We start from the raw sequence: 21,341 nt of genomic DNA on the forward strand, positions 1-21,341 counted from the left end.
GCCAACTTGAATGGCAAATATCTCATTAATGCAGAAAAATCACCAGTAGCAACGCGGTCGCTGATTGGCTACCCGCACTGTCAGAAGAAACCGTCATTTTGAACATGTGAGTACAAAATATGCTAATGGTTAATTTCGACTAAACTGGTAGTTCAGATGAATGCGTTGTGAAGAAAAAAGTCGAAGCCTGGTAAAATTCCAAGTCTCACATCATCTAAGAGTTTTACCTGGTCGAGGAATTTGTTTCGTTTATGGTGAATTTACGCTCACTTTAATTTGGTACACTTGAAACACATTCCGCGTTTCAAATAATATTATGAAATACTGCGAGGTTTTATAATACAGATAGGAATTTAGTATTTATTTACATTTGTACTCGGATATGTACAAGCAACATATCACGTGTTGCGCCCTCTGTCGTGGCACATGTTGGCAAAATGTGCTGGATTGCGTTGTCAGAATGTGAAGCGTCCTGTGGGGATCGAACCCACTTCTTCAGCGTGAAGGCAGATGAACTATCCAGTGTTCTAAAGACGAAGTATCCAACCAACTTAGCCAGCACGTTTAATAACAATATAAATGTCGTATATAAGTATTCTGTGTTGATGGTGCAACCTCGTTGCAATAAACGAGGTTTTGTGTATAGCGCCCTCATCGACTGACACAATCGATTCAATGCGGGCATTGGCTTAATTTTTTCCCGTCTTTGTTATTTTTAAATAGTCATAAATAAACAAAAGTAACAATAAATACACGTGGAAATTAAAAACAAAATAGATTATAGTCCTTCGTCCGGGTGTTGTCAGAGGTACCTCTGGTGTTGTACAGTATGGACATACATTGCCATGGTTGACATGTTACTGAGCATGCGCCCAGAACGGAAGGAGATTTTTGTAACCAGTCGTTAGTGATCCCGTGTGCATGAGTTTTTCATAAGTTGTACATACATTATTGTATGTAAATGTCACGATCCCTCAGATATATCTTACGCAGGTACATTCAGAAACAAAGATATTATAAATTATGTTGTCCTACTTGTACTATTGTGTGCGTGTATGAAGAAATAACATTTCGTTATGACAGGCATTTATGTCTGACAATAGTAAAAAAAATGTTATTCTATTCTATTTTTAGAATATAAGAAAGAGAACATGTATGTACAATCACGATTACTAAAAACCGTGGTACAATCATTGACATTACGTCCCTAACGGTACAATGTAAGGAGTGTAACGTTGTCAACGGCAACCAAACTCTCGCGTTTTACGTGGCTTTATGTTCGAGATTTGCCCACTCCCTGATAAATCATTCGATCGGGTCGACTTCAATGGCGTCCAAGTCGAGGTTGCGTAGATCAAGACGAGGTTGGTGACTCGTTTTCAGCCTTTCTCTATTGCCTTTAAAATTTGCCGGGATGTTTACACGTGTGGTGATGGTTTAAAAACCCTCTTTGTTTTAGCCCATGGGTCCAATGATTAGAGATCTGTCAGACAGATCGGGGAGAGAAGGGAACGACGAAGACGAGCTGTATTGAAAACGAGAAAACAAAATGGCCGATTTTTAATGTGATATTTCTGTTCCGTTTTTGTGCGCTATATTTATAGTAGTAGTTGTTAAGGTCGTTTTTTTTTTATTGGGGGGGGGGGGGTAAATTTGAATGCCGTCGCTAAACAAATATTAGTTCTGATAGTTTTCGCTTTATTGTTGATGTCGCTGTTTTATTATACGATGTTGACCTACATATGTATATTTCCACGTACACCATTAGACGAGGTGATATATACACGGTCATGTGCACTACTATACATCCAGTGCCGGCCTAAATGTAGTGAATGACCAATCGTGTTGCCTAGTGATACCCCCGCGTCTATAAGACTTGGAATTATCCCACTTTTTTCCATTTGCATTATGCTATTTCAACAAATTGTATCATTTATAAAGCTAGGGCCTATAATTTGATATAGAGAAGATGTCGGTCAAGATTTGTATTCGCAATTCATGATCTAATCTCGTGTTATATCCAAACTTGACGTTTACGTAGTTCCCCGTGTATTTATTAATGTTTTGCTGTATGGAGTGAATCATAATATACCTTTCCTTTAGAGAAAATTCATCCACATGGCAAAGTTATGTAAAACCAGAGGCATGCACACACCTTCAATTTGAAATTGTTAACTTGGATTGTTTTTATATTTAAAATGTTAATAAAACTTAGTCACTTACAAATGTGATGTGGTGATGAGAATTGTCAATTTTATACAATAACTTATCAGGGGTGAACATCTTTATGTCAAATTAAGGAGGTTGCCTCAAATTGAAGATTATTTTTGTCATGTTTGTTATACATTCGTTACTGAGATCAAACCATCAGAATACCAAAAATGAAAAAAAAGATGATTCAAATATCATGAAAAATGTGTTTTTTTTCATTTCTCAAAATTGATCTGGAATCTAACAATGTGAAATCATTTCAAAAATTTACATATAGTTTAGTGAGTTTCCAGGGCGATAGTTTCCCATTATATATAATAGGGAGTTATCTCCCATAATGCATTGCATATATGTGCAGTAACATGCTCAGTAGTACAAAATTTGAATTTGGCTCAAACTGCATTAAAGGAAACATAATGCTAACAACATAATACTCCCAGATAAAAGAGCTCGGCAAATGTAAGAACATGCAATTTACAGTTTTTTTATATCACTTTTTATTCTTTAGATATTGAACTTTTCATCAATTTATGTAGTCCGCCATCTTGATTCTTCAGCAAAGGATTGTGGGTAAAGTATGACATCATAAAATCTGTTGTCAGAAATTGAGAAAATTTTCCCTTAAAATACTTTTATATCCATGTTCCGCATAAATCAATTGTAAATTAGGGAAAGAGCCAAAGACTCATGGGTAATGGACATTACTAAATTGTTCCTATACCAGTAAATGTTTTTAAATTGTATTTGCTCCAGAGTGAAAGGCATAAAGCTGGGGATGTTATTAATATTTTATAAATATACATTTTGTATAAAACCGAAATGACTGGTAGAATTCAAATTGACCAACCTAAAAATGATATGGCAACATCATCATGAGTTTAATTATTATTAATGAGCTAGTTCAACAACATCCAATCAGCAAGCCCTTCATTTGAATAAGTGGGCGGTTACAGTTGCTATGTCACTCAAAGGCTTGTATGCACATAATGGGTGTAGACAATGTGATGCTATTAAGCCAATCGTTAATAAAGGACAGTAATCGTCGTGCAGCGCATGTGCGACATTTATGTTGATAAACATTTATTTTCCCATAATCCAATGCACTTTTCTAATTAAATCACAAGTTGGTAACCTCTCAGTATGTACTTGGTGTACAGTCAAAATTGCCATCTTTGTTTATATGAGACCCTTGCGCATGTGCGGCACGACGACCACCACCCTTTAAATATTTGAATGACCGGTATTTACGAATTATTATAAATACATTTATAAACTAAAGTACAGTTTTCTGCCCTTCACTGTATAACTGGTAGAAATACAGATGTACAATAGAAAGAAATATTACCTAGTAATAAACTAAATAATTGTATGCTGGATCAAGAAAATATGACTTATGTTGATGAGTGAACGACAGAAAGTTGTGTTTTAGTTTTTAAACATATTTATAAATAAGCAGCATGTTGACTGATACAGCTCAGCTGTATAGTTGAAAATATTCACTAAAATGAGAAAATTAAGGCAATTCTTCTTGTAGTGTCATAAAATAGCATTCTTTACCAAAAATGACAAAAATATTTGTTAAAATAGAGAATTGAACAAATACCAAATGAACAAATCTGACAGAGGTCCACTCAAGTTATCTAAATATAGTATATGTATATTGAAGCATTCAGGGTAACCGTTTGCAAAATGACGGCAACAATGACACTATTTACATGTACCAAAAATATTCATCAAAATTATAGATCTGAGAGAGGTTCACCTGAGATACATTTCAAAGCAAATAAACTTTTAAAAAATGTAAAGTTGACGATGACAGAAAATTATTAATATAACTTTATTTTAACTGGAATTAATTTTTGCTGAAAAGACTGTTTTGTTTATTTTCACTGATTTTTGATGAGATTATTGTAAAATATAGGAATGAAAGTGTATTCACTGGATTTTATTTTCACTGATTTTTGATGAGATTATTGTAAAATATAGGAATGAAAGTGTATTCACTGGATTTTATTTTCACTGATTCATTCTTCCAGCAAAAATAGGAAAAATTCTGTATCACTATAATTATAAGTGGCATTCACGTTAGAGATCTCCGTATGTGCCGAGACTCTGGACTGTGTCAGCATGTGCTCAAACATGTGGGTGAACGGTCAAGACCGAGTCAGCACGTGCCGATTCTGGTTCCCATAGATGCTTGGGACCGAAACGTGTTATGTGCCAAGATTTGCTATCTGAACACTCAGCGTGAACTGAAATGACGCCCTTGGTGATGAATTTAAGAGAACATATACTGACTTGTACTAGTATGACTTGACGATAGAGGGAAGTGTAGCTATTTATGGTCAGATGTTGTAGTAATCAATAAAATGAATGCAAATGATCTGTTTTTTTCTTGCAATGCCACATCGATGTGTAAAATAATTGTTTTTCTAATTTCTTTTGCTGTTCATGTGCACGATGACTCATAATAAATACCATAACAACAAATGGATATAATTTAAATATAGCAATTTTTATTAATTAATCCCATAACATGAACGTAGCAATAGTTATTCTAACTATTCATTATCTTTTTTATTTTTATTTTTCAGTTTGTATACGTTGCATATGTTGACATTTAAACAGTTGCTATGGCAACTAATCCAGACCAAGTACAGGTTGTTCATCATCACGTGACCGGGGTCACGGAGGTCATCCCAGCTGTATCAGCTGACATAACCAACACATCGCAAACATACCAGGAGGTACTGGTAATCATAAACATAACAGTTCCTTAAGGCCTAATCCTAACCCTGCCCCTTCAGTATCCCCCCTCCCCTATTTACATGTTATATGCCTCTCTTTGAAACACATATAGTTACTGGAGGGGCATATACAATTACATTGGGGGAACCTGAGTGTTCAGATTAGAGATGAAGGGTTCTTAAGGAACTATTTCCCATATTTCTCAGTACTTTATTATATTTCCTTCCAATATGACAGATATCTGTTAACCGTTTTGAAATACCGGGGGGTCTGGTAAACAGTTGTGAAATACTAGAGGGCCTCTTAGAACTTTTTGTCATACTAAGCGACCTGGTAACAGTTTTGAAATACCTCTCAATTCTAGAGTTCATAGCCACAAGATTAGATAATTTTTATATTTTAGTAAACTTGAGATTGGGGTTTAGGTTTATCATATCTATAATCAAATTAGACATATCAAAACAATGCAGTATAAAATTGTTGGTTTACATGTGCTTCTATTAGAGATGTGCTTCTACATGGTATTAAGCAAACCATGTCTAATGTTTTGTTAAATATGTCCTAGTTAGAGCACGCTTGTTGAAAAAAGCTTCTGAGATTATTCTAGATTTTAAGTTATGCAAATTATTTCCCAGGTGCATCTATCTGGTGGCCAATCAGATCTGCAGGTTGTACAGTTAGAGAATGGTGATGTGGCCCAAGGTAAGATATACCAGGTGGTGGCCGTGACAGAGCAGGCTTCCCAGCACTCACATCAGGAAGGAACATCACAGCATCATGGTAAGAATTAACAATATAATGGAGTTTTTGGTGGTACAGCAATAACATAGGCTTCACCAGATTATGAGATCTATGTCATTTTTATCATGAAGATTGTTCAATTTATGACAACATATCATTTTTCGTCCTTGAAGTGATGTCAAAACAACGTGTGGGATTTCACAAGTATGAACACTAAGTGTTTGGATACGGGCTATACTATGAACACTAAGTGTTTGGATACGGGCTATACTATGAACACTAAGTGTTTGGATACGGGCTATACTATGAACACTAAGTGTTTGGATATGGGCTATACTATGAACACTAAGTGTTTGGATATGGGCTATACTATTTTTATGATGATCTATTTTGATAAAGTGAGTGTATGTCATGTTTCTCTCTGAACGATAGGCAACTACTAAGAAATTCAAATTTAGAATAAAATCATCAAGTTGAATTGAATTATGTGAGATCTTGCAGAGACCGGAAAATCTACTATTTACTATTAATCTTTAAACTGTGCATATGTACAAATATATCCATTTTTGTTTTTATTGTGTGGCATACATAAATACGTCGCTACTGTTAATTGTTCATAGTCTGATTGGAATCAGAGAGCTTATCTTTGTTTATGTTTTGTTGTATCTATAGTTCCTACCAGTACATGTAGTTTAGAGCAATTACAAGACGTAACACATTGTCACAACTCTGTGACAGCGTTGTTAGAAAGTACGGCTAGCAGTGTTGTTGTGCAACAAGTTCAGGAATCCACGCCACATAAAGAATTGCCACCAGGGTGTCCGGCATGGGCAGCTAGGCTCAAAGATGTTGAGGTAGGGTTATTCAGTGATAAAAGAAATCCAGTGATACATTATTCTCACTGGAATGTGATTCTGTACTGCCTGAGTGCATACTTTGCTGTATTCTCGTGATAACGTTATTATTATACATCGTAGATACGCTTTGTAATAATAATTTGAGGTAGAATTGTAGGTTCATGAATGCCCAGTGTTAAAATTGTTATGTTTTTGCTTTTTTTTATATTTAGACATTGTTGCCTACACACTATTATTACTGCAAACTGCTTTAATTTTACAAATTTTCATAAATTTCGCAAGTCAGTAAAAATCATGAATTTATATTGGAAGCAAAATTTGTCTATTTTCCTACAACTTTCACAAAATGTATTCAAAACATTCACTCAGAGTGTGGAGCTTCTTCAGCTGCTAAAATTATAGAACAAACTTATAGAAGATTATACAGACTAATAATTCATGTGTTAGGGCTGCCATTTTTCAAATGAATTAGACCAAATACACTACTAAAAATTTACAAAAAAAAATACACTTTGTTTTTACACTAAGTGTGTGTCTTATTTATTTGTGTTTACATGCACTTTCTTACATGCCTTAAGTTTCTACTACATCTCATGACTACTGTGAAATCTGTATTAGATGCTGTGACTTCTAATAAAATGTTATATTGCAACAGAGGGGATGCGGCTTCTATTAGAGCATCTACACATATGAGAAATAATGAATATTTTGTTCCTAATTGTACAAAAATAATGGATGCAGCTTCTAATACAGATTGTATGGTAGTAGGCTCTTGGTAGTCTACCATGCTTCCAAGAAGAGAATTTTGTTAATTTAAGACCTGAAATATGGTATATACCTATGAATACATATGTATGATGTGTAATTGAATGAACATGTAATCCAATATGTACTTATATTTGAAATTCAATACATAATTGTCTGTAGGCGATTGGTGATTCATACCGAGGCTTTGTGGAGAGCGAGGTAGAACTAGACTTACTGTTAACCTATCACAAACAACAGACAGGAACATTTTGGGGAACACGGCAATCACCGAGTCAGAATAAGCCATCTAAACGATTGATGTGGAAATCACAGTATGTCCCGTATGATGGGATACCATTTCTAAACGCAGGTAAACAATCGTTGTTTGTTCATATAAGTATTTATTATGTGTGTCAAGCTAAATCTGCGTGGTAATTCAAAGCCAAGTGATATTACAGCCTCAGTATCACTTACTATATCCGCAATTTGATTGGTCTGTAAATGCAACTTGAGCCTGATGATGTCATCTCCAAAGACACCATCGATCATTTATTGACTAGGCAATATATCCATGTATCACTATTTTTTTTTTTTTTAATGTTTTTTGTGCCAGGCTTTTTTTTTTATATGTGCAAATTGCAGATTTTTGCCACATAAGTCATATTCATGTTTGGGATTAAATGATAGAGCTGTGCGGCCATCTCCTTATCAAATGGCAATTTATTTCACTATCGTGGCATCAACCAGGCTCGGTCGAACACAAGCATCTAAGTCGCATTCATTAGTGAATGAATCTCAGCCAGTGGAATAGGCCTTCCCATTGAGTCTGTGGCACACTCACTCAGGGAAGGGTTAGACCATTAGATGTTCAGGCTAAGGTAGGATTTGAACTTGGGTCTACTGATCATGAGTCTGATGCGACAACCACCATGCTACCAGTAACTGGTTAAATGCATCATTGTTTGAAATATAATAATTATTAATGTTTTTGTAATATATGGTGCCTTAAATGGGATACATCTAGATGCTTAGAACATGAAAGCTTTGAACAAAAAAAAATTGAGTCACAAGAGAAATAAATATGGTATCACTCATATGATATCCTCCATGTAAATAGGATTTGATTTATAGTTTACAATAATAATCATTTAAATCATTCTAATAAATAATCTAATGTTAATCTATGCATATGAAAATAGGCTGTATTTTACCTACATAGTGCATCATATCTATAAACTTTCTGTTCTGTACAACAAATGTATACAACCCTAAGTATAGGAGTAGGCCATCAGGATCATAACAAAGTGGAATGTAAAAATGTAAGCCATCCAAATAATGTTGCTGGTTGACGCAAACTATTTTTTATTTTTTTTTATTCAAGCAACAATAATTTACGATAACGATAACATTTGCCCATTATGAAGACCTTAGGTATGAATGCACCCTGCATTAATCAAAGCACACAAATCAAGTAAATTCAGAGAAAGAAAACCTTCATGTTTCGAACTGATAATCCTAAAATTTTTGGATGTAATGAAAAATACAACTTATTGCTACCCCAGAAATAAAAATAGAGAGTTACATTCGTCTGTTTTTGAAACGTACAATGATACAATTTTAACTACAGGTGTGAAACCCTCAGTGCCTAATACCTATCATATATGGTACTTTTGTTTTTATCTTTAGGAAGTAGAGCTATTGTAATGGAATGTCAGTATGGGCCTCGCAGAAAAGGATCCATTAATAAAAAAAGTGCAGAAGCCAAAGCATTCAAAGCTACATGTCCAGCACGGTGAGTTCAAAGGTCAAGTTGAATGATAGTTTTGTGTGATCTGATACATGCGTCTGTAGTTTATTAAGAAGTGTAACAATTGAGTATTAAGTAAAAATAACAATTTTAAGTTACAGACTCTATATTAAAATGCAGAAATATATGGACAGAACAGCTACCATAACACTAAAATAAAATCTTGAACTTATTGTGTGAAAAAGAGATTTGATTCATGATGTTCATCGCTGTTTGTTTTGTTTTTTTCACAGAATTTACATCAAGAAGGTACGTAAGTTTCCTGAGTTGGCTGTAGATACCAGTCCTACAGTAGATAGAAGGGCACTGCGTTTACAGCAAGACAGAGCGTTTGCAATACTGCGAGAAAAAGGAGATGATATCCAAGGTGTTGAAAGGTGAGCATCATTTTGTATCACCTTGCAATGTAGCTGTGTCTTTATTTTCTGTGATTGTTATGGTGGTATTAATTTATTTCTTATTTTTTATCTAAATATTTATGAATTTCACAATTCAAACTTAAACAAGATGTTTCTTTTGGCGATGGAATAACATTAAACATTATCAAATGACATCATTGCTTAATACCCTTAATAATAATTGACATTCCTCATATGTGAGTGATTATAATATAAAAAAAATGTTTTAATCAAATTAATAACTTAATGTTGATTTGCTTATTAATTACCATAACCTTGTTTCGTGCTGGACATGTTCTGTGTTCCATTATTTCTGAATTTGTTGCCAGTACAACTGACTTTATCATTTCTCATGATGAACACATTAACATTGGGTGCAATGTGCCCTCTAAGCTGATTTGCTGTGATGTAACTTGTTGTTCTAATTCACTGGTGTATCATTGACACAACAGAAATTGTACATTGATCTAGTGATCTTGAAAACAAAATAAAATAAGTTTAAAACGAAAATGACGAATCATAGCATTTTTGTTTGTGCATAAAGTTACTACATTCACATACAATTTAACTTGTTTCTTGAAGACCCCCCCCCCTGCCCCACAGTAAACAAACTGACTCAAGATGATTTTGGAGGATTCTATTTTGACTCAGGATCGACTCATCAGCAATTAAATAAATACTTCATAGTCTAATGTAATGTCATATATTTTCAGATTCTATGTTCAGCTTCCAGCCACCAAGGCACATGAATATCACGATGACCCACCACATCACATGTACCTAGGTGTGAATGTTCCATTAACAAGCCAACCATCTCCAGATATCAGTGCTAGAATCCATCCCAGGGTCGCTGATAAAATAAGACGGCTTGTCGCTGAAGGCATTCAAAATGAATACCAAGTCAGAAAAATATTAAGGTGAGGTAAAACAGATGAGATTGCTATAGAATTATTTATTTATATTCTTGGAGGGTGCTGATATATGTGATGTATTTGTATGACAGTATCGGCAACTATATTTTTCCTTGTTTCAAATTTGGTAATCATTGTGTGTCAGACAACAGGGTAGGTAATTTTCATTTTTACCATCCATACCAAAATGTTCCCAACCCTACCACATGAATACCAACCATATCACAAGGCTACCAACCCTACCACAAATTTACCAACCCTAACCACAAAGTTATCACCCCTACCACAAAGTTATCACACCTACCACATGAATACCAACCATATCACAAGGTTACCAACCCTACCACAAATTTACCAACCCTAACCACATAGTTATCACCCCTTCCACAAAGTTATCACCCCTTCCACAAAGTTATCACCCCTACCACATGAATACCAACTATACCACAAAGTTACCAACCCTACTACAAAGTTACCAACCCTACCAGAAAGTTACCAACCCTACCACAAAGTTACCAACCCTACTACAAAGTTTTCAACCCTACCACAAAGTTATCAACCCAACCACAAAGTTATCAACCCTACCACAAAGTTACCAACCCAACCACAAAGTTATCAATCCTACCACAAAGTTACCAGCCCTTCCACAAAGTTACCAACCCTACCACAAAGTTATCACCCCTACCACAAAATTATCACCCCTACCACAAAGTTATCAACCCTACCACAAAGTTACCAACCCTACCACAAATTTACCAACCCTACTACAAAGTTATCAATACTACCCAGTGTTCTCCCCAGGCCTTTCAAGCACTGCGGGCCCGCATCGCTTAGACAAACAGCCGCGTCGCTTTTGTTTCGCCCGCGATCCTTGAAATCCTGCCCGCGATGCTTATTCACGTTGTATTGTTTACAAGTGTCAGTGTCACAAAGTTACCAACCCTACCACAAAGTTATCAACCCTACCACAAAGTTACCAACCCTACCACAAAGTTACCAACTCTACCACAAAGTTACCAACCCTACCACAAAGTTACCAACCCTACCACAAAGTTATCAATCCTACCACAAAGTTACCAAACCTACCACAAAGTTACCAGCCCTACTACAAAGTTACCGACTTTACCACAAAGTTACCAACCTTCCACAAAGTTGCCAACCCAACCACAAAGTTGCCAACCCTACCACAAAGTTACCAGCCCCACCACAAAGTTACCATTCCTACCATAAAGTTACCTACCAGCCCTACCACAAAGTTACCAGCCCAGTATTTATCAAATTCTATTCTATTCGACAAAATTTTGCAAAAGTCACTAAGACTGTGTTGTGGGACCCCAAGGAAAATTTTCACTGCTAGAAAATATAACTTTCCTGTACTCAATTCTTTGAAATCCAGAAAATTCATCAACCTAATGTAAGTGGCATTTTTTTGTCCAGGATGTTTGTGGAGAGGGATTTATTTCATGGTGAGACTGTTCCTGAGAGGCATAATTTGGCATATTTTCCAACAATCCATGATATACAGAATCACATTTATAAAGCAATTAAAGATATAGACACCGGTGAACTGCAAGTTATAAGTACACCTGTTACTGTGAGTATTCAATATATATGTATACACACTGCTGTTCATTTATTTATCCATCTATGACATCATTGCAGTACAGAAAGAACTGAAGCTTAATTGGGTCAGTTTTGTACTATGACATACCATTACCCATATTTGGGCATATACCATTACCCATATTCAGACATATATCATTACTAATAACCATATTTGGTCATATATCATAACCCATATTTGGATTTATATCATTACCCATATTTGGACATGTATCATGAGCAAATATTTGGACATATATCATTACCCATATTTGGACATATATCATTACCCATATTTGGACATGTATCATTACCCATATTTGGACATTTATCATTACCCATATTTGGACATTTATCATTACCCATATTTGGACATTTATCATTACCCATATTTGGACATTTATCATTACTCATATTTGGACATTTATCATTACTCATATTTGGACATTTATCATTACTCATATTTGGACATTTATCATTACTCATATTTGGACATTTATCATTACTCATATTTGGACATTTATCATTACTCATATTTAGACATTTATCATTACTCATATTTAGGCATTTATCATTACTCATATTTAGACATTTATCATTACCCATATTTGGACATTTATCATTACTCATATTTGGACATTTATCATTACTCATATTTGGACATTTATCATTGCTCATATTTAGACATTTATCATTACTCATATTTGGACATTTATCATTACTCATATTTAGACATTTATCATTACTCATATTTGGACATTATTATTACTCATATTTAGACATTTATCATTACCCATATTTGGACATTTATCATTACTCATATTTGGACGTTTATCATTACTCATATTTAGACATTTATCATTACTCATATTTAGGCATTTATCATTACTCATATTTGGACATTTATCATTACTCATATTTAGACATTTATCATTACTCATATTTGGACGTTTATCATTACTCATATTTAGACATTTATCATTACTCATATTTAGACATTATTATTACTCATATTAAGACATTTATCATTACCCATATTTGGACATTTATCATTACTCATATTTGGACGTTTATCATTACTCATATTTAGACATTTGTCATTACTCATATTTAGGCATTTATCATTACTCATATTTGGACATTTATCATTACTCATATTTGGACATTTATCATTTCTCATATTTAGGCATTTATCATTACTCATATTTAGACATTTATCATTACCCATATTTGGACATTTATCATTACTCATATTTGGACATTTATCATTACTCATATTTGGACATTTATCATTGCTCATATTTAGACATTTATCATTACTCATATTTGGACATTTATCATTACTCATATTTGGACATTTATCATTACCCATATTTGGGCATTGCATTATGTTATTGCTATACATTATCAGCACATATCACTCTATTGCGTTTTGTCGGCTCTGAATCTGCATAACATTTGACATTAAATTTGAAAATGAGAAAAAATATTAATGTAAACAAACAAAGTACTTCAAGACTTGTCAACTTTAAATGTTTGTTTGAATTTTCCCCTGTGAGTCATATGATGAGTGATATGTGCATTCATGTTCCCAGGCCACAGCATTTTATGCTACATATCATCTGACACACCAATCAGATTTTGGGCATTAAACAAGCCTCAATGGATAATACCATTGCAGATTAAACATGCTGATGATATAGCATGATAATGTTTTATTTATTTTTCTAGTGTAATGTAACCAATTTAATTCCTTCTGATTAATATTGTGTTTCAATAAACCATTTACTTTTAATTCTAACTGCCATATTTTTTTCCTATAATTTTGAATTGTTTACTGGAATACAATTTTTGAAAAAAATATTCATAAAAAACATGAATGTAATTTTGTTAATGATGACACAAGTTGGTTTTGGCACTCAAAGGATCAATAGGGTTTAGATTATGTGTTGGTCATTTTTGACAGACTTACATTTCCTATTTCACTCAAAATTTCTTCTATGTCTTCACTGTAGGTGACTGAAGGGTTGCCAACAACAGAGGAACAAGCCACAGCAGATGCCGCTAATCAGCTCCAACAACAGCTTTGGCAGGCGCCTACATGTAGTACTAGTGAGGAACCGCAAGCACAGACAGTGACAGTCACTCTGACGCAGAATCCAGGGGAAGGTATGTACTAGGGGTAATTCATTTATTCTGAATGGGGAGAGCGGGGAAGTAGAAATAAGAAATGACGTTTTGCCATTCAAGAGTGTTGCAGGAGTTTGTCAAACAATCTAACTCACAAACTCAGACAGTGTATTTTTTCAGTAGCCATAACTGATTGCAAAAAAAATGAGAGAGTAAATATATTTGTGGTTTTGCAGCATGGCTTAAATCTTGATTCCACAGTCTTTGAAATTGCACCAGTGCATCATTTGAAATGATTTGATACATCCGGCCAATGTTTGCTATGTGTACAAAAGTTATGTGCTAACATCTTATTCACATTATTGTCTACCTGGAAAATATTGTCACTAGTGTGACTAGTGTTTTTGAAAATATTTGATAAACCTGAGAATGAAAATTATTTTAATATAGAAGAATTATTCAAACGTTTTACAGCAAAATCTCTATTTTAATTCACAGATATAAAAATTAGATCTCATCACAGATTCCAATTGTATGTATATACAAGGCTCAGATAGTTTCTAGAGCTGAGAATAAAAAGTACAAATAAAACAATGAGCATTTGTATTATCAAGCCTAAAATAACTGAGGTGTGAGAAAGTGACATTTTCTCCCTTTACTCTCACTCTGTTTTCCAATTGTATATAATCACCCAATTTGATTTTTGTTGTTGTTTAATGTAAAGTAAATTTTGTTATATTTTCAGACAGTGGTGCCGTAATTTCATTGATAGAGACAACTCTGAGTGATGGAACCACCCAAGTGAGCAGTACACTCTCACCCAAGACAGCACATCTACTGTCACAGCTTAACCCAAAACTATTTGAAAATGCACAAGTTGCAAGGGTGAGTTGAGCATTTACCATAAGTCATGTAATGTAACCATTGATGTGAATGGTTATTTATGCTGGATTATTGCATTTAATTTAAATTACAGCTGTGGTCATTTATGAAAGACTGTCTGTAATTGAAAATACACTACCTTGTAAGAATACACCAAACTAAAGAGAATACACGAGATGAAAAAAAAATAAAAAATAAACTGCCTTGGAATTAAATACATCAATGTTTTTGTTGGCAATGAATAAACTTTCACTCACATGATTTTGTTCAAATGTGGTACATACATTGGACATTATGGATCCATGATGCACATTATGTTGTTTTTCAGATCAGATTCAAAATGACTGAATGACCGCCATTTTATTTTAATTAATGCTGTCCCAGAGCAATATCCTCGATATGGACAAGTACTTCTTTGACAATCATTTTAATGTTAAAAAATCATCTTAATCAAGCATCAACTTCTGGATCCATACTTCTGACATGTTTATGTTCAAACTATATTACTATAAACAAAACTGTATAACTTTTATAACCAACGGGAACTGTGCCATGCATGGATTGTTCGATTAGTATTGGCCAGCATCAATCTTTCTATTCAGATTGTTGTTGACTAATATTATTCCAACTTATGGATATATACCCCAGTTTTGATTGAATAATAATTTAATAACTTTCTCATTATTTATCTCACTCCCTGAACGACACTTATCTCTTGATCACAAAAGTTTTAATCAATGATGACCAAGTCATGCTACTGACCTTTTGAAACTCATAAGCACCTAAAATAGGGGAGAAACAAAACTATATTGATACTTGCATTGATCCTATCTTTAGTCTTATTTTTTTTTTTTCATTTATTTTATTTTATTCACTTTTGGGGCTTTCATGATTATTAAAACTTTAATAAAAACCTACCATCAAATGAATTCAAATAAAATAAAATATATGGAAAAAAAACATGAATTAAATGATTTTGAAAAATTAAAAAAAAAATGAATTCATATATAAAATAAAATATTTGAAAAAACATGAATTAAGAATTTGAAAAGCAAAACAAATTAGGATCTTATTTTATTCAGATTGATTATGTTTTTGTATTAACTAGGATAAAAATGACGTACCAGACACAGTACAAATACAAATACATCAAATACAGGAAGATGAAGCTATGGATACCAATAAAATAGTCACAACAACTGCACTCCCTCCATCAGATCCTGCAGGGGTTCCCATGATGGCAGTTGCCATGGCACCGCAGTCGGGGTTGTCTCAGGTCGAGCAAGTGCTTCTCCAAACCCAGCCACAAGAGGGCGTGGTTGGTAAGTAGGCATCATCAATTTTACAAAGACTGTTTTAGCAATAGAATAGATATCTCGCACTTGCTAGAAATTATGATGAAATATTGTCTGAGTATGTCATCTCATGGAATGTCTACTCTCAGTAGTTGCTTTTGTTGCAAAAATGTACACCATGAGATAACATCAACTATGCAAAACAGAAGGTAGATTTAATGTCAAAGTAGAACAAAAGTTTATAGTATCTAAAGAAAAGAATGATCAGAGACTGTGGCAGTATTTATGATTTATGTTAACCATTGCTTGAAAAACATCAAGAGATCAACAAAATTTTAAGTTGTGATCTTTTGACAACAGTTCATTTCAATATTTCAACAAAGGCCCTAATTTTATTATATTCAAATTTGTCACTAAATGGAGCTCTTTTTGGCGCCTAATTTTGTGTAAACAATAAATTATTTTACATGCATCCATGGCACTCATTGTGTTAACCTTTTCACCACCAGTTCCCAATTTTCATCACAAATTCGCAAAATAGTCCAGTTTATAGTCTGCACTTTCCTTCACAAGATTGGGACACAAATAACGAAATATAAATAACCAAGTAAAAAATAAAAATTTATTCAAATTTTGTCTGTTGACTCCAAAATTAGGGTTCATTTCCAGGAACATTGAAGAATATAAGAAAAAAAATGCCAAAAAATTTGGGTAAGAAAGTCTGGTGGTGAAAAGGTTAAAACATGGAGTAGTACAGTATTTTGATGGTTTGCAGACAAATAAAATGACCTGTTTTTATCACAAGAAGCAATCCCTTTTTTTCCTGTATTGAAACCTAATTAGTAGAATATTCTTCGGTGTATGTCCATTCCTTACTTTTCCTGATGTTACATGTTGAGACCCCTGGGTCTATTACCAAGGAAGTTTGGTATAAACATTCCAATTATCACAAGTTATAAAGAAAGAAGTTTTGTGTGGCGAAGATAATTGTTTGTGAATCCTAGTTTATAACAAGACTTTCATTTGTTTTGTTTTTTTAGAACACCATGGTGATACAGGTGAAATCATTATGCCAACGGAACACTGATGAGATGCTTTATCATCGACAGTGACAATCAAATAAAATAATCGTACAGTCTGATTTGTATGTTGTCATATAAACATATGTACCGGTAGTTCAGGGTAAAGCATTTAGATCAGATGTCAATTGTTGATACCAGCTTTACAAGATGACAGGGATTGTTTCTTAGTTAAACACCTTGACCCTTGTTCCATGTTAGACAGTTCTTTTGAAATAATATGTTAATATCGCATAATATGTTAATATCGCTTCAAAAAATCTTGTCCATTGAATTGCATGACTAATCAACTAATGGTAGTGCAGTTTACATCTAGAACATGTGCTGTGATTGGTCTTTCCATCTAGAACATGTCCTGTGATTGGTCAGTTCATCTCGAACATAAGCTGTGATTGGTCAGTCCATCTAGAACATATACTGTGATTGGTTACTCCATCCAGAACATGTGCTATGATTGGTCAGTCCATCCTGTACATTATGTGGCCAAAGATAAAGTAGTATGCTTGTTTGATTCATGTAAGCTCCAACAAAAACAGAATGCGAATGCAGAGATATTCGTTTTTATGGTGACTTCTATTCTATGAATATGATCAGTATACATTTGAATTTGAATATCAACAGTCTTTCCATTCTTTTTTTAAATATTTTTTATTTTTAGTGCAGTATGACATTGTAAGTTATTGAATGTCTGGTCTATGATGTGTGTACATGTATATAGTATCCTATCACTCCACCCATAGCACAATCAGAACCTTACCCCAAAATTGTATTCGTATTGAGTCTCATTCAGATTAGAAGACAATGGGGACTTATGTTTTGGGTTCTGTCCATTCATCAGTCTGTCTGTCCTGCATCGCTTCTTGCACATGTTGGATCTGATTTTGTTGAAAATTGTAACAAAGACAAGTCATAATGGATATATATATATGCGCATATGCATGACTGTCAGCCATTTTGTTTGTTTATAAGTCTCCTTCCCATTTCTCAGATGCACTTATACAGATTTTGTTTAAATTTGATACAAAGGCAAGATACGGCAGGTTACATGGGCCTATCTGCCTGCTGTCTATTTTGGTCAAAGGAAAGCATAAACCACAACATTTGGACAAATTTTATTCAGACGTGGTATGAAAGTCACACATAATAGGTTACTGATGCACTTTGTTTGTTTTGTGATTTGATTCAAAATGGCTGACTGGAGCCCGAGGCTATGTTGGTATTATTTTTAACGATTTCTTTGATATGCTTTGACGATTTACTGTAAAGTAAAAACAAAGACAAAATAAAAGTAAAAATGGTATACATATGTATGCTGGTTCTTATTTAATGACATCTGCTCATTGACCATTTTTCTGCATGGATTGGTCAATTTTGTTAAAACTTTGTATGAACACCACACATGATGGGTTACTGGTGCACATCATTTTTTTGTGACTTGATTCAAAATGGCTGAATGATGGCCATGTGGGTTTTCAGAACATGCTTTTACATTTTTTTTTTCGAGTTGATACATAAAACACAACACAATGGTATTCAAACACACATGTGTACAACATGTCATTTCTCTGCTGTCACGGTGTCTGATCAAGTTTCATCCACTTTTGGTGTTCTAACTCATGCAGCTTACTGATGCACATAATTCATTTGTTGTGGTTTAATTCAAAATTGGTTAATCCTATCTATTCAAAAAAACAAGATATGATACTGTAATGCTTCAGATCAGATTCAGTGTAAGTAGGTTCCCCTTTTAATATTTGAATGCTCTGTACTCACAACCAGTCCTACAGGACTGAACATATTCCAAATGAATTTTATTTTTTCAGTGATACATTGTATCACCGTCAAACATAACCACTTTATTTAGTTATTAATTAATTCATGATATCTAAGGCAATGTAATCCTTTTTCAAACATTGTTGATGGGCGGTGATCGCCGTGCCACGCATGCGCAAGATATAGGACTTGTATGAACAAAGATGGCGACTTTGACTGTTGTGCAGACCAACGAGTACAAACTTGGACGTTGATAAGCTTTAACTATGAAATTTCCTTCGTGATTGGAAGGTATCGAAGGAGTCATCAACGGTAATTTGTGCATGTTACACCAAGGTCAAAACTTGTACTTGTGATTTACATTAGAAGAGCGCATTGGATTGTGGGAAAATTAATGTTTATCAACACAAATGACATACATGTGCGATGCGATGACCACTGCCCGTTAACTACTGATTTCTGCATTTAAATATAATACATACGTTTCAGAGTTATTCCAAGATCCCTTCAAGCACCAGGACATTTGAGTCAATGCAGAGCTACTTACAAGGATGTGCCTGATTGGCTGCTCAACCCTAACACCTAACAATCAGACCAATCAGAGAGCAGCTTGCATTTTGTCTGATTGGCTACTCAACCCTAACACCTAACAATCAGACCAATCATAGAGCAGCTTGTACCTGATTGGCTACTCAACCCTAACACCTAACAATCAGACCAATCAGAGAGCAGCTTGCATTTTGTCTGATTGGCTACTCAACCCTAACACCTAACAATCAGACCAATCATAGAGCAGCTTGTACCTGATTGGCTACTCAACCCTAACACCTAACAATCAGACCAATCAGAGAGCAGCTTGCATTGTGTCTGATTGACTACTCAACCCTAACACCTAACAATCAGACCAATCATAGAGCAGCTTGTACCTGATTGGCTACCCAACCCAAACACCTAACAACCAGACCAATCATAGAGCAGCTTTCATTGTGTCCAGTTTGTTTTCAGCGATTCAAATTCTGAATTGTATATTATTGCTTCAACTCAACTTCAATAAAACATCTTTTTCATATGCTATTAAAGCATATGCAAATAATTGCCAATTATATGCAAATCATATGCTAATCATATGCAATTTAGTTGTAATGCTTGATCGTTTTGCTGGGGGGGGGAACTCTGAATATGCAAATCAAAACTGGTCACACCTGTTTTTTTGACTAAATGAGATCGATTCTATAGTACAGCAGCTGAATATGTGAATGGTTACATTATATTTATTTCAGATCACTGTATAATGTATGCAGACTTCATGTTTAATGTAATGAACTCTTTTCATGTCATCTTTTACTCACAATGTAACATTGCTATTTACAGTGAAGCATATCCTGCAACTTTGAATAAACTGCAACATTGTAAATATACTCATGTTTAAACAGCACAGTCATTTGCTACATTTACACAACAGCATTTTATCAGAGCCCTACAGCTCGAGCCAGCTAACAAGCCAGCAAAAATAGCCTGGATATACACATTCGGCTCAAGTCAAGTTCGGCTCCAATAAACCCTCAAGGTTGAACTCCGACCGAGTTGCATCCTGTTTGGAGTGGCTTCCATGTTATGTATATAACACTTTTACCTTATCTACTCTAACGAGCAAGTGTTTTTGTTTATGGTTTATCTGCAGTTCTTGGAGATGTTTTTTCAATCAAGCAAATATGATACACAAAAGTTGAACATGCTCAGCATAATGACTCGTGTGTTTAAAATTGTATTTTTTGACAAAATTTCAGTTTAAACCTTTAACATGTCAAGTTATATATGTGTACTGTAACAAATACAACAGTTACAAAATTCACATTATATTCGCTGTTTAACTTGCAAATGCCTCAACTTTCAGGTTTGATTTTTGGTCAATTACTAAAATTGAAATTAAGTTAAGCAAACCTTACAACTTTAACGACTTGTATCTCGCATTAATGATATATAAATCATTCGACAGAAGGCTGATATTATATCTACTATTATCTTGATATAGGTTTTACACCACAATTATAATGTAGCAAACCATGGTGTCGCATTGGCACCCACAAATGGAATCCTCCCTGTTTTTGCATGTTTATCCTTTCAACTGTTTTATTAGTCTGAAAACAGAGACTTTTGATC

At 34.2% G+C, this 21,341-nt stretch overlaps 1 protein-coding gene across 3 annotated transcripts; it reads left to right on the forward strand.

The window, feature by feature from the left end:
* Positions 1 to 1,307: 1,307 nt before the first annotated feature.
* On the forward strand, positions 1,308 to 20,599 carry LOC102807170 (calcium-responsive transcription factor-like). 3 transcript variants are annotated; one of them, XM_085506353.1, is made up of 14 exons: positions 1,308 to 1,364; positions 2,720 to 2,781; positions 4,806 to 4,964; positions 5,595 to 5,739; positions 6,373 to 6,554; positions 7,485 to 7,674; positions 8,991 to 9,096; positions 9,345 to 9,488; positions 10,223 to 10,426; positions 11,858 to 12,014; positions 14,038 to 14,191; positions 14,898 to 15,037; positions 16,143 to 16,356; positions 17,370 to 20,599. In XM_085506353.1, exons 3-14 carry the CDS (start codon positions 4,845 to 4,847, stop codon positions 17,414 to 17,416), a joined length of 1,803 nt encoding a protein of 600 aa, XP_085362479.1. In that variant the 5' UTR covers positions 1,308 to 1,364; positions 2,720 to 2,781; positions 4,806 to 4,844; the 3' UTR covers positions 17,417 to 20,599. The 3 variants fall into 3 exon arrangements, with proteins under 3 accessions (XP_085362479.1, XP_085362478.1, XP_085362480.1); XM_085506352.1 differs by lacking the exon at positions 2,720 to 2,781; XM_085506354.1 differs by lacking the exon at positions 2,720 to 2,781 and having other exon boundaries at positions 4,806 to 4,958.
* Positions 20,600 to 21,341: the final 742 nt, after the last annotated feature.

Source organism: Saccoglossus kowalevskii, chromosome 12, assembly GCF_978046115.1.
Source record: "Saccoglossus kowalevskii chromosome 12, keSacKowa6.1, whole genome shotgun sequence".
NCBI lineage: Eukaryota > Metazoa > Hemichordata > Enteropneusta > Harrimaniidae > Saccoglossus > Saccoglossus kowalevskii.